The 13,490-nt window shown below is 33.0% G+C and overlaps 1 protein-coding gene across 5 annotated transcripts in view; it reads right to left on the reverse strand.

Moving 5' to 3' along the window:
• Positions 1-1,931: 1,931 nt before the first annotated feature.
• Positions 1,932-13,490, reverse strand: part of Osbpl8 (oxysterol binding protein like 8) — a 184,161-nt gene continuing 172,602 nt past the window's right edge. For all 5 annotated transcript variants that reach the window (XM_058574613.1, XM_058574612.1, XM_046430599.2 and 2 more), the window contains 3 exons: positions 10,259-10,364; positions 7,928-8,030; positions 1,932-6,119 (listed from right to left, as the gene is read on the reverse strand). In XM_058574613.1, the coding sequence (XP_058430596.1) occupies positions 5,984-6,119; positions 7,928-8,030; positions 10,259-10,364 (345 nt within the window). In that variant the 3' untranslated portion in view covers positions 1,932-5,983. The remainder of the gene's footprint in view (positions 6,120-7,927; positions 8,031-10,258; positions 10,365-13,490) is intronic.

The following is a 13,490-nucleotide window of genomic DNA, read 5'->3' on the forward strand; positions in this document are numbered from 1 at the left end:
CAGGAAACCAGGCGCTCCAGTCGGAAGCCGCGGCAGGTCGGCTTCTCGGGTGAGCGAATCGGCTGCAGTTCGTCTCGCTAGGCAGAAAGCTTTGCGTCCTACGTAGTTGGGTCACCGGGAACCTTCCTTCCGAAATCTACTCCGCAGAAGGGCTGAGTGACGGAGAGAACAGGTGCTGCAGGTTCAACTCCTTTGATTCTCTCGCACTCTCCCGCCATAAACTGTCTGTGCCCTGGCAAAACCTGTGCCTGGAATTCACGCATATTCTGTCCACATGCATTATTTGCTCTGCTTCCCATTGCGAAGCCTGCTTCGGCGTGCAGGACAGATGGGGAGGGCCTGGTTTGGGGCAAGAGTTTTAGGTTTTATGTCTTCCCCGGGGCTTTCCACATTTTCGTGTCAGGCATCACAAAACCCAGCCACTAACTACAATTTAACCTTTTTTTTTTTTTTTCCCCCAGAAGTGATGGACTCTGATTTATTACATCGTTTCAACACGCATTGGCCTTTTGGATACAATCCAAAGGCAGAACAGTGTACTGTTTTAGATATTAACATAGGGTTTTGTTTGGGTTCAGATCTGGGTTTGCTCTGTCATTTACTCAGTTGTGACATTCAGCAAGTAACATCTTGAATCCTTGCTTTTCCCGTCATAAAATGGAGAGACATAAAAGAAAAATCTCATAAGGTTTTACGGAGGTGGAGAATGTTTAGAAAGCACTTTGCATAGTTCCTAGCGTAGAGTAAGTGCTCAACAAATACAGTATACCCACAAATTCCCATGTGGGATCACCACTTTTTCTGGCCCAGTATTCCCACAAGAAAGGGTTTGTAAGACACAGAAAATACAATTAGCATAATAGCACAACACTATTAGATTCAAAACGTCAATACTAGTAGGAAAATAATCTTGTAGATGTTTCATTGAATATGGAGGAGTTGTTTCCCTCTCCCTTTGATCCTGCGCACAGAATGGAAAACTGCATCCTAACCCCACAGTTAATATAGACCAATAACAGCAAGCAGCAATTGGATCCTAAAATAGGAGAGAATGGGAGAGGAGTGGGAGAAAGGGGAGGAAAATCAGAGAGGAAGTCATTATTGATTCATTATGGACTAGTAGATGATTTGAGAAAATTACTGTTATATAGGCTTAGTTCATGTGCTTAATAGTAAGATTCAAGGCTGGGGTCGTGGCTCAGCAGTAGAGAGCAAACCTTGCACTTGGGAGGCTCTGGGTTTGATCCTCAGCACCACATAAAAACAAACAAAGGGGGCTGGGGATGTGGCTCAAGCGGTAGCTGCTTCCCTGGCACGCCCCGCTGGGTTCGATCCTCAGCACCACATACAAATAAAATAAAGATGTTGGGTCCACCGAAAACTAAAAAATATTTAAAAATTCTCTCAAAAAAACAAACAACAACAACAAAAGAAACCAAAGGTATTGTGTCCATCTACAACTAAATTTTATATATATAAAATAGTAAAATTCATTTTTTGTCTCTTCCTGGTTCTAGTCATCAAAAAGGGTTGGTTATATTACTCAATATAGTTTCAAATAGTGGACTATTTCAAACAAGTATTAAAACCAGAGTCCTATTTAAGTTTACCCTATAGACATTGATACAAACTTGTGATTTTTTTTCCTTACATTAAGAATATGCTATCACTCAATTTATTGTGTAGTTTTTAGAGTCATTTAACTTTTCTTGAGTCTTCTGTATAAAATCTGGCTAACTTCCAGTTAGGGTTGTTAAGAGGATTGAAAAAGAAGGAGTATAAAGTACCAAGTAAAGCATATATTAGGGATTCAATCTTAATTGAACCCTTCATTCATTCCTTGTTCAATCCTTTCCCCATCTCCTGCAACTACTTCCACAAAATAAATTAGGACAAATTTATTCACTACTTATTAAAAGTCATTTGACCAGTTTGCTCTTTTTAAAAATTTTATTTAGAATACCTACTTGTAGAAGTTAGCATAATTTTACAGATCATTAGAAAAATTCAATTCTTTTCTCTCAGCAAACATGTATAACAGGTTAGGAATAATAGATTAGAAATGTAATACATTACAAAACGGTAGCCTATGACTATCTGTACATTTACTATGCACCTTAAGGAAAAGAATTTGACAGTGTGCTATACTTACACTGCAGATAACATACTGTTATTCTATCATACAAAACTGACCAGTGGTAGTGCTTAAATTTATAAATGGCCATAAAACAGGATTTTTAACTTAAATGTACATTTACCATGCTAAAAAGTAAAAAAATTAAATTTTGTGGCCTATCAGTTCAAATGTTTCATGGCATTTTTCTTTAAATGAAGAATTTCAATATTGTAATACTAAAATAATTTTTTATGATAAATGCAGAAAGAAATTTTCCCAAATATTTTAGAAAGCATATTCACATTCATTTTGTCATGGGTTTCTTGTGGCTTTTCTAAGTATGTTAATCACATTAATAAGACACTGGTCCTATACAATTTTAACAGTCCATCTTCAGTTAAAAACTGTAACAAAAATAGTATGTTAAGAGTAACAAAAAGTAAATTAAATGTTAAACTCAGACAATAGGTAGAATAAAATGAAGACAAATTACATAATAGTGGCAGGTTATACAATTTAAAGAATCTCTTACACTTAGTCAAATACAACAGATGTTGAATTGTAAACTCACTGATTTTTGTGGGAATTCTCCCATTAGTTCAAATTGGAAAAACTGACATAAATGCTAATATTTTATTTCTATATATTTAACATAATTCAAAACAATCTGTGTCTCATGTATGGCTCATCAGTAGTGTCATCACTATATTTCAACAAAAGAACAAAACTTCATTTCCCATTAGAAATGATAAGCATTGGAAAAAAATGGAATTTTATACATTTTCTTAAATTTAGACTAAGATATTCTTCAAAAAGTTAAAACTGCCTTCCACAAAATTCTGTGTATATGGCACAAGTTGATACCCAAAACAGTGTGAATTCCATCAAAAAGGCACTGTTTTCTACTCAGAATAATCTGACAAGTCTACTTCAATGATGTCTGAGAATAAGAATATTTTGAAATAGGTAAGTAGACAAACCCTTATAAAAGTACAGCATTACTGTTTAAATATACTTCACCTATATAAAAGGAAATAAAATGACAGAAAATGACCTTCTATGACAAGTAAGCCTATAAACACTTTGAATCATATAATAGTTCTGTAACACAAAAATGACAAAAAATATTTTCTTAAAGGCACAAAAGCATGAATATTAAATGAGGATTGAATTTTACAAGGCCAACTTTTCAATGGAATGCAGTTGTCAACTGAGCTGTAACAAAGATTACACTGTACCTTTATAAGTGATACAAAAAAAGTGCTGATATGAAATATAAGTAAAATATCTACTGTAACAACATTTCACATGCCCTGTTTTGTATCTTTTCCTACCCAACAACATGTCACTAAATGGTAGATAACTGAAGATATAGTACATTTAACAACTAAAAATGTGTATGTCAATAATTATTATTCATCTAAATTTCATTTGAGAAAATTTTTGATAATAAAACTGGTTATAAAGTCATATATCCTGGAAATCATCACGAGGCTCTCAGACAATTGCAAACTAAATCCATGAATTCATGTGTGAAAAAAGAGTACTCTTAGGTAAGAACATTCAAAGTCAATTACATATTATGGCTAAATACAGAGTAAATTATGGAGTTTAAAGAATTCACATACTAAGTCTAGTATAAGTACTGATCTAAAATTAAGCCACCAATTCCTGAGTTTTGTGTTCAGTTCATAGAAAGGAACTCACAGAACTAAAAGCATAACAGGACAATTAGATTAGATATATGCTTTTAGTATATAAGAAACAGTCATGAATAACCCTGTTCTTTACTTTTTGACTCCTTGGGTATGAACTCACAATATCTGCCCTAAAGAGAAATTAAAAAAATAAAATAGTTACCTTTCCAGTCTTAGAAGATATACAAATAAAACACTATTTAGACCAAATGAAAATAACATGCAAATGGATAAGACCCTAAGGCAGGTCACCAACAAAAATGTTTAAGTTTTCAGGTTTAAATGATGAAATGACTTTCATGATCAGCCAATCAATTATATATAATATAAATTAATACTAATTTAAACCTTAAAAAATCGAATTGTACAATATTTACAAAATGTTACATGTTGATGAATAGGCAGTTGAGCATAATATTGGTAATAGAATATGAATATAAAAATATCAACAAATATGAAATATAACCCAAAATCCACTTGTTCTTATAGTCATGAAAATACTGGATACAGGTGCATCTTATTTATGATGTTATCAATTTAAAAATATTTTCATGAATACATACAGAATACAACATTGTTTTACCAACATTACATGGAAAATAGCTCTTCGCAGAAACCTAATACTTAAGATACCTGGTTATATTGATTAGGGGGGGAAAAAGTAGATTTTATTATTTTTAGTTTCTGTAATTTAGCAATCATCCCTTGACTTTATATTTATGCATAACAAAAATTGTAATTTTACTAGTGTCTTTCCATCTCTTATTTATAACCAAACAGTTGTTCGTTTTGATCTTTATTTTCATTTTAATAACCATTTAAAAGTCTATACTTTTAGGATTCTAAGATATATTTTATGACAACAAATTCCTAAACTGAACTGCCTTTGCAAAAATTGTTTTTGAGGACTATAAATATTTACGCAAACACACAAAGTCAAAATATTGAACTGAAGAAACATGCAAAGAAACTTAAAAAAAAAAATTTGCCTGAGCCTGAACAGAGGAATCTTAATGAACTATGGTTTTGCCACAGAATGAAGTTACTAAGAACAGGGGTGTGAGGGTAATAATAAACAATTAAACTTCGAAATTGGTATTCTTAGATGCTCAACTTATTGCACATTTTAAGGAAACCAATTTTAATGTACACATTAAAGACCACCACAACAGGCCTTCCTTATTGTCTTTCTTTTTGGCTTTTGAAATAAAATAAAAATTCTAATTTTTTCTATTTATTCATTGAACATACTAGGTTCTAAATGAAAGCTAGAATGTTTTTCATAAAAAAAACCATGAATTATCAGCATTTCATACGCCCTATGAACATGTCTAGTATTTGTATCTAGTATTTGCCTGGTCCTATGTTATGGACCAGGTGACTTAAAAAATAAAAAGAAAAGCAATAAATTTTGATCACACTTTTTCAGCAAGTGTGCAAGGTGGTATTACAATTAATAGTAGTTTTATACCAGTTTTTTTATATTGATATACACACAAGTACTATATACCTGTATCTACAAATATTAAATTCTAAGGATTAAAAAATATTGTGTAAACTTAAAAGATTTGCCACCTGTCTCTTTCAATATGTTAATTTTGACCATTCATACTTTTTTTTCTTGCTGTTTGTAAGGAGATAATTGAACTGGGTACTTTGGAAATAATTTTAACAGTATTGTGTACTGAATTACTTATGTCTATTATTCCATCATTCCCCAGTCTAATTACTTGATAAAATTTTGTGCCTGTTTAATGAAGAAAATAGATTACTATACGTACATTTTTAAGCTTGATAACATTTTTGTTATGAACAACGTTAACATTATATCTCAAAACATACTATAGAACACAAAGACTACTGTCAGGTAAGAGTACATAAGAGACAGCTATGTATACATGTGATTTAATATACTCACATGTAGACACATTCTCACAAAAGCTAGAAATGTCCTGGCACTTAACATATAGCTCACTATAATAACCAAACAGGATAGCTCTTGTTTCAGGTTAAGGATAAAAGATACGAAAGGTAGACACCTCTACATTTTTCTCCTAGATTTTTTGTCTTAGAAATATTGTGATGTTTAATTAAAGACCAAAGCAACTTGAACACTGGTCCCAGGCCAAATTTGATCTTTCTGGTTCACTGATTCAACTGTAGAGAACTTCTACTTAAACATGAAGTTTATTATGACTTGAAGCAAAATCAGGAGGAAAATGATGATGAAGTATTCTTTTTGTTGCAGAAAATAATCCGCGGCAGGTGTGCTTGAAACTAAATGATTTCGAAGAGCCATAATATTTCTACAAAAAGAAGCAACAGTAAATTTTATAAGGATTTTCCAGAAATGTCAGCACAAAACTCAAATTTGGTATTATACAATGACAAAACATTTAATTACATGATCTAAAGCAATTAATTACTACAGAACAAGGACCTGATGATGCTATGTGAAGCCTTTATTAGACTCTGTCTAAATCTAAATTCCACATTATACCAAACACATAACCTAATGATACATTAAACCTGTCAAGTTTTGATGATATGGAAACATAATCACCTTCTCTGTTTCGATAGTGATTTTAAAACAAAAATTTTGCTAACAGTTGCCTCACTAAGGTTTTTTTTAATCTTTATTTTAGGGAAACGGGGGTGAGGGCAGGAAAAAATTCCTAAATTCCACAGAAAAAAATAATACACCAGATTTCATAATATTTCCCAAATAAAGAACTCTTTATATGCTTTTTGTATGCTAACAAAATAAAATGTTAATTTAGTCATGAAATGTGTTCACAATATCCTCGTACCACCTTAAATGCTTCTGGATTAAAAACACCCAATTAGTGAAACACTTTTTGTTTATTGTACTTGTGCTATCAAAGTGTTTTACCAGTGTAAAGAATGAAAGGATGGGGGGTTGGACTTGTAGCCCTGTGGTAGAGTACTTGACTAGTACATACATGTAAGGCACTCGGTTGGATCCTCAGCACCACATAAAAATAAATAAAATTAAAGATATTGTTTCCATCTATAGCTAAAAAAGATTTTTTAAAAAAAAGAACAAAAGGAGGCAGAACAAATAGGCTAATTATTTTACAAATATAATTAAATTAGGAAATGTTAACATTTCATATAAGGGCTAATACCCAAGATGCATAAGATATGCTCCCTGCTCTAAAGGAGCTCATAGTTCAATGCATGCACTTAGATGCTCAAAAGAATATGTAGAGGGAGCTATACAAGCTGAGCTAAGGGATTTATTAACTCTACAGGGCAAGGTGAGTGATTAGAAAGGGCACAAAAAGGGTGTCATTTGAATTTAATTCTGAAGGATAAAAAGAGATTTTTTTGATGAGCAAGGTGGGAAGAAGAGCAATCTCAGACGTGGACTCAGTCGGGGCAAAGGTCCAAAGATGAGAAAGCACAGTACATTCTGGGAGATGTGAGAAGCTTTGTAGAACTAGAGCATGGGTTAAGTGCAGAGGATGAGCTGTAGATGAAAATGCTAACTAAACACAAGCCATAAGATCTCCAAGAACAGAGAACATGTTTTTTATCCAGAACATGCATCTAGCACAGAGTTCTGAATACATAAACACAGATGAGATAATTAATATTAAACATTTTAAAAACTGATATAGCATGAATGCATGTTAGCCTTACTGGATCATGGGGTAGAACGTAGAGGAGGAGTCTGCGACTACCAGAGGAACACTCAAAAGATCTCAGGGCAGTGACTGTTTTACCAACTGCCACGTAAGTATTTCTATCTTGTAACAAGTGGTGCATTCCAATTAAATATTAGCCATGCACAAAGGAGGCTAGAGAAGAAAGCCTTTGATAACTTTCTCAGAAACAATCTAGCATACTACAGTAGTAAAATGAAGTGATTCCAATTTTACATTCACAGAGTGGGGGGAAAAGAGGGTCCCCTTTTCATCTAGTATTTAATGCTGAAGGAATTTCATAGGTTCAGACACCAGGTAATTAGAGCCCAAAGTTCTATTCTAGCTTAGCAAAGTTATAAAAATATAGTTTGCATCTGATTTGCTATGTAACAGAGTTCTTTATTCTTGTGGACTCAAATGACCAGCCACTGTCCATGTATTACCTTTTAATTTCTTCCTGTGTTTGTTTTATAGATTCGATGGAACTTTGAATGTCTCCCAGTTCTATCCCTTTCTTTCTTCGTGTACTTGGTTTTACAGATTGAGCTAAAAGACATTTAAAATGAAGTTGTAATCATAAGTACAATCTATAGTTAAACTTAATGATTCTGACGTAATAAACATTTTCCTAGGCATTAGTTTTGTAGTTTAGACATGAGCATAATAAAACTAATATTCTGCATTTTGAAGTCTCAAGCACATCATTTTATTAGAGTACAACAACCAAATTTAAAGTAACCACAAATTAAATTTTTCAATAGCATCAGTTTTATTTTTTAACTCATTAAAACTGGCAAAAATAGGGCTGGGGTTGTGGCTCAGTGGTAGGGCACTTGCCTAGCATGTGTGAGGCACTGTGTTTGATTCTCAGCACCACATATAAAAGTCCATTGACAACTCAAAATATTTAAATAAAAAACTGACAAAAATAATTCATTCATGTGTATTAATTTTGGGAAGGTATTACTCTTGTATCCCTTACCCATTTGCCTACATCTGAAGAAGTCAGCTTTTTGAGGCCCTTTTCAATATTTTATTGTTAATGTTATCTTCATTGTCCTAGTTACCCAAACTTTAACCTCTTTAGTCAGTTTTGATACCTCTTCTACACATTTCTGTTGCCAATCAGCAAGCTGTATTTGGTCATTTCCAATTCCTTCTCATACCCATTCCTTCCTTTCCATTTTTGTAAAGATCTTAACCTCTATGTCTCAGCTTTCTCATTTTTCACATAGCAATAATAAGACCTAAACTTCACATGGTTTTTGCAACGTGTGTTTATTCAATAAATGCCAGCTAACATATTATAGGTAATATAATGTGGATAAGAGAGCCCATTAAGAAGTCTAAATAGCTGGGTGTGGTAGAGCACGACTGTAATCCCAATGACTTCAGAGGCTGAGGAAGGAGCATTGCAAGTTCAAGGCTAACCTCAGCAATTTAGTGAGGCCCTCAGCAACTTAAGGAGACCCTGTCTCAAAATTTAAAGAAAGGAGTGGGGATGTAGCTTGGTGGTAAACTTCCCCTGGGTTCAATCCTCAGTGCCAAAAAGGAAAAAAAAAAAAGAAGCCAAATGTCTGCAAATACCTCTCTACATGCCCCACCCCACCCCCACCCACTTACAGGGTAGATATATGACTTTGAGCAGGTTAACCTGTCTGTGACTCAGTTTCTTTTCTTATTAACTATTAATAACAAACACTATAACTAATAGTACCTTTTTCTTAGCACAGTGGTACCATGCTTATATAACTTTTTTCATTTTATTCCTCTATTATTTCAGTATGTTGCTCCTATTCCATGCTCCAAGTTTAGTTTGCTATAATCCATTAGAAACCCTAATAGTTCATCAGGGTTTGAAGAACCTTCCCTCAATTGAATTAAGCTCCTTTAGACACTCTCACTTACCATCCAATTTCCTGATATGTATTGTTATTTACCTCTAGTGTTATTTCTGTTGGTAAAAATAAGTTCTTCAGCTTAGTGTAAATTCATGAGAGATTATTGCTTAAAGTTTAATTTTATCATAATATCTAGGGTATTACCTTGATCCTTTCTTAATTGTATCTTAATGTCGTTGAAGACAATTTACACATTGTCTGATTGGAAAAAAATATTAGACAATTTAATCTCATAGTTTATAACTTTATAATTTATAGAGTTGTGTTTTTACTTGTATGTTACTTTTTAAACACTAACTTACTCAAGGAATGAGAAAGTTTTTTGAAGCATAGAATTGAGCTTAAGGCTCAAAAACAATGCTTTCTGAATCCAATTTAGAAAACTATCAATAATTTTTAAGAAGCTAACAAGGCCTAGGAGCTACCATTATAGTGTGGTTCTTATTCATATGACTTCCCTTTTTACATTTCCCATGCCTTTGCCTTGTGGCCTCTTCATGCAACTTAGCTATGATCTAGAATAGCTTTTAGACCCTATCCTGCATCTACCAAAACTCTTACATTATCATCCTGAGTTAATTTGTTTTTTTTTTTTTTTAAGACTATAAGGTTATTTTTTTAATATTTAAAGAAAGGAGTGGGGATGTAGCTGGACACAATGCCTTTATTTTTATTATTTATTTTTATGTGGTGCTGAGGACCAAACCCAGGGCCCTGCACGTGCTAGGCAAGAGTTCTACCACTGAGCTACAACCCCAGCCCTTCCTGAGTTAATTTGAAAAACTATTTTTGTATATCAACATTGTATAATAGTATATATTTTCTTAAAAAATTATATACTCATAGTGAATAGTATGCAATAAATAGTTTTACCTTCACTACCAGATGAATCTTGGATATCAGGTTCTGGGGAGGAATACCCTTTTGCTACTTTCTTCTGTTGTCTGGTTGGCTTATGTTTCATTTTTGGGACACTAACCTAAAAAAAAAATGATGCCATTATTAGAGTTTGCACTGTAATTTGTAAGTAAAGAACATTGCTGAATAACTATTAAATAACTGTTAAAACTGTTCTTGGGCATGACATTCAAAATAAAGACCAAGAACAAAGAGTCTAATGAAAATTTAACAAATGTATTTCATTTATGAAATCAAATTATCTTCTTTGCTTTTAACATGAAACAATTTGGTACAAACATTAAAAAGTAAAATATACAATAATTAGTTTGAATGTCCTCTCAGAGATATTTTAAGCACACATAAAGAAAAGTGAATTTATAGCTCCCCAACTGCTATAACTAGACCAATAGTATCCGCACTCGAATATTAAATAATAGTGTTTTAAAGTAATACTTATTTTATTCCCATTGCTAGAAATATTTCCAATGGATAATGTTCGATTTTTAATAAAATTTAGATTTACTTTTAATAATTTCTGAGTGATACAGAAAAGAAAGCATTTTGTAATAAAAATGATACTAATATTTTCCAGAGTGTATTGAAACTTAATGAAAGTATTTAAGTGCATGCATAAGATCTGAAAGTATATCAAACTGTCGACCAGGACAAAATTTTTCTTAGACTAATAAAACTTTAGATTCTCTTTCTCTCTTTCTTTCTTTTTATTTTTCCTGTTACAGTGCTAGAAATCAGACCCAGGGCCTCAAGCATGATAGGCAAACAGGCAAGCACTCTAACATTGAGTTACAACCCCAGCTCTTAGATATATTAATAGGTTTATAATTCTGAATATCAGTCCTAAATTAAAAAACCCAAATGCAACAGAGGAAACTAGATTTAGAAAGGCAAGAAATGAATGTGCTTAGAAATATAGGAAGCCAGTGGTCATGAGATTTTAACTCTCTTCTTACTTGTTCATCATTCTAATAACATTATCCCTAATTTATCCAGCCATCTGTTGAAGGGCACTTAGGTTGGCTTTATAGTTTAGCTATTGTGAATTGAACTGCTATAAATATTGATGTGACTGTGTCACTGTATGCTGATTTTAAGTAATTTGGATGTATTCTAAGGAGTGGGACAGCTGGGTCAAATGGTGGTTCCTTTTCTAAGGAATCTCCATATTGCCTTTCAGAGTGGTTGCACCAATTTGCAGTCTCACTGTCAATGTATGTGTGTACCCTTTTCCCCACATCCTCACCAATATTTATTGTTACTTGTATTCTTGATAACTACCATTCTGACTGGAGTAAGATGAAATCTCAGTGTAGTTTTAATTTGCATTTCTCTAATTGCTAGAGATGTTAAACATGTTTTTCATATATCTATTGACCATTTGTATTTCCTCTTTTAAGAAATGTCTGTTTAGTTCCTTTGCCCATTTATTGTTTGGGTTCTTTGGTTTTTTGGTGTTAAGATTTTTGAGTTCTTTGTATATTCTGGAGATTAATGCTCTATCTGAGGTGCAGGTGGCAAAGATTTTCTCCCATTCGGTAGGCTCTGTCTCCTCATGTGCTTGATTATTTCCTTTGCTGTGAAGAAGCTTTTTAATTTGATACCATCCTATTTATTGATTTTGATTTTACTTTTTGTGCTTTAGGAGTCTTGTTAAGGAAGTCAGTTCCTGAGTGATATGTTGGTGTGTTGGGCCTACATTTTCTTCTAGCAGGTGCAGGGTTTCTGGTCTAAGTCCTATGTCTTTGATCCACTTTGAGTTTTGTGCAGGGTGAGAGACGGGTTAAATTTCATACTGCTACATTTGGATTTCCAGTTTTCCCAGCACCACTTGTTAAAGGGCTTTTTTTTTCTCCAATGTATATTTTTGGCACCTTTGTCAGAATGAGGTAATTGTATTTGTGTGGGTTTGTCTCTGTGTCTTCTATTCTATTCCACTAGTCTTAATGCCTGCTTTGGTACCAATACCATGCTGTTTGTGTTACTATCATCTGTAGTATAATTTAAGGTCAGATATTGTGATACCTCCTTCTTCACTTTTCTTGATAAGGATTGCTTTGGTTATTTTAGGTCTCTTATTTTTTCAAATGAATTTTATGATTGCTTTTTCTATTTATATGAAGAACATCATTGGAATTTTGATGGGAACTGCATTGAATCTGTATACCACTTTTGGTAGTATGGCCATTGTGACAATATTAATTCTACCTATGCAAGAATATAGGAAGTATTTCCATCTTCTAAGGTATTTATCAAATATTTTGTTTTAGAGTTCTATAATTTTCATTGCAGAAGTCCTTCACATATTTTATTAAAGACTGATTCCCAAGTTTGTTTGTTTGTTTGTTTGTTTTTTTGAGGTTACTGTGAATGGGATAGTTTTCCTAACTTCTTTTTCAGCAGATTCATCATTGGAGTATAGGAATGTGACTTACTTATGGTTGTTAATTTTGTGTCCTGCTACTTTGCTGAATTTGCTGTGATAGCGTATACAGGATAAATTTTGCCATTTTTAACAACTGTGTACAATTCATGGGCATTATTTCACAGTGTTATATAAACATCACCACTATTTCCAAAACATTTTTGTCATCTTCAAGATTCTAACAATTAAACAATAACTAATTTCCTCATTCCTGTTGCTGGTAACTTCTAATCTACTTTCTGTCTCTATGAATTTGCCTACTCAAAAGTAATATATTTGTCCATGTGAATTTGGCTTATTTCATTTAGCTAACATTTTCAAGGTTCATCCATGTTATAGCATATAGCAGAATTTAATTTTTATGTCTGAATAGTATTCCACTGTATGGCAATAGCACAGTTTCTTATACTTTCATCTGTTAATAGACACTTGGATTGTTTCCTTGTTTGGGCTATTGCACATAATCCTGCAATAAACATTGCTGTCCAAGTATGTAGAATCCCTGTTTTCAGTTCTTTTGGAGTAGAACTGCTGTGTCATGTGATAATTCTATATTTAGCCTTTGAGGAACTGTTTTTCACAGTAGCTGCAACATTTTACATTTCCACCAGCAATGTACAAGGGTTCTGATTTCTCCACATCCTCATCAAAACTCACTTCCCATTTTTTGTTATGTTTCTAGTGTGAAATAGTACCTAGTGGTTTTGATTTGCATTTCCTTTATGATTGATGATATTAAATATCTTTTCATGTTTGTTGGCCATA

The sequence above is a fragment of the Marmota monax genome, unplaced genomic scaffold, assembly GCF_021218885.2.
Source record: "Marmota monax isolate L192 unplaced genomic scaffold, Marmota_monax_Labrador192_F-V1.1 WCK01_AAM20220418_F8-fsc00056, whole genome shotgun sequence".
Taxonomy (NCBI): Eukaryota; Metazoa; Chordata; class Mammalia; order Rodentia; family Sciuridae; genus Marmota; species Marmota monax.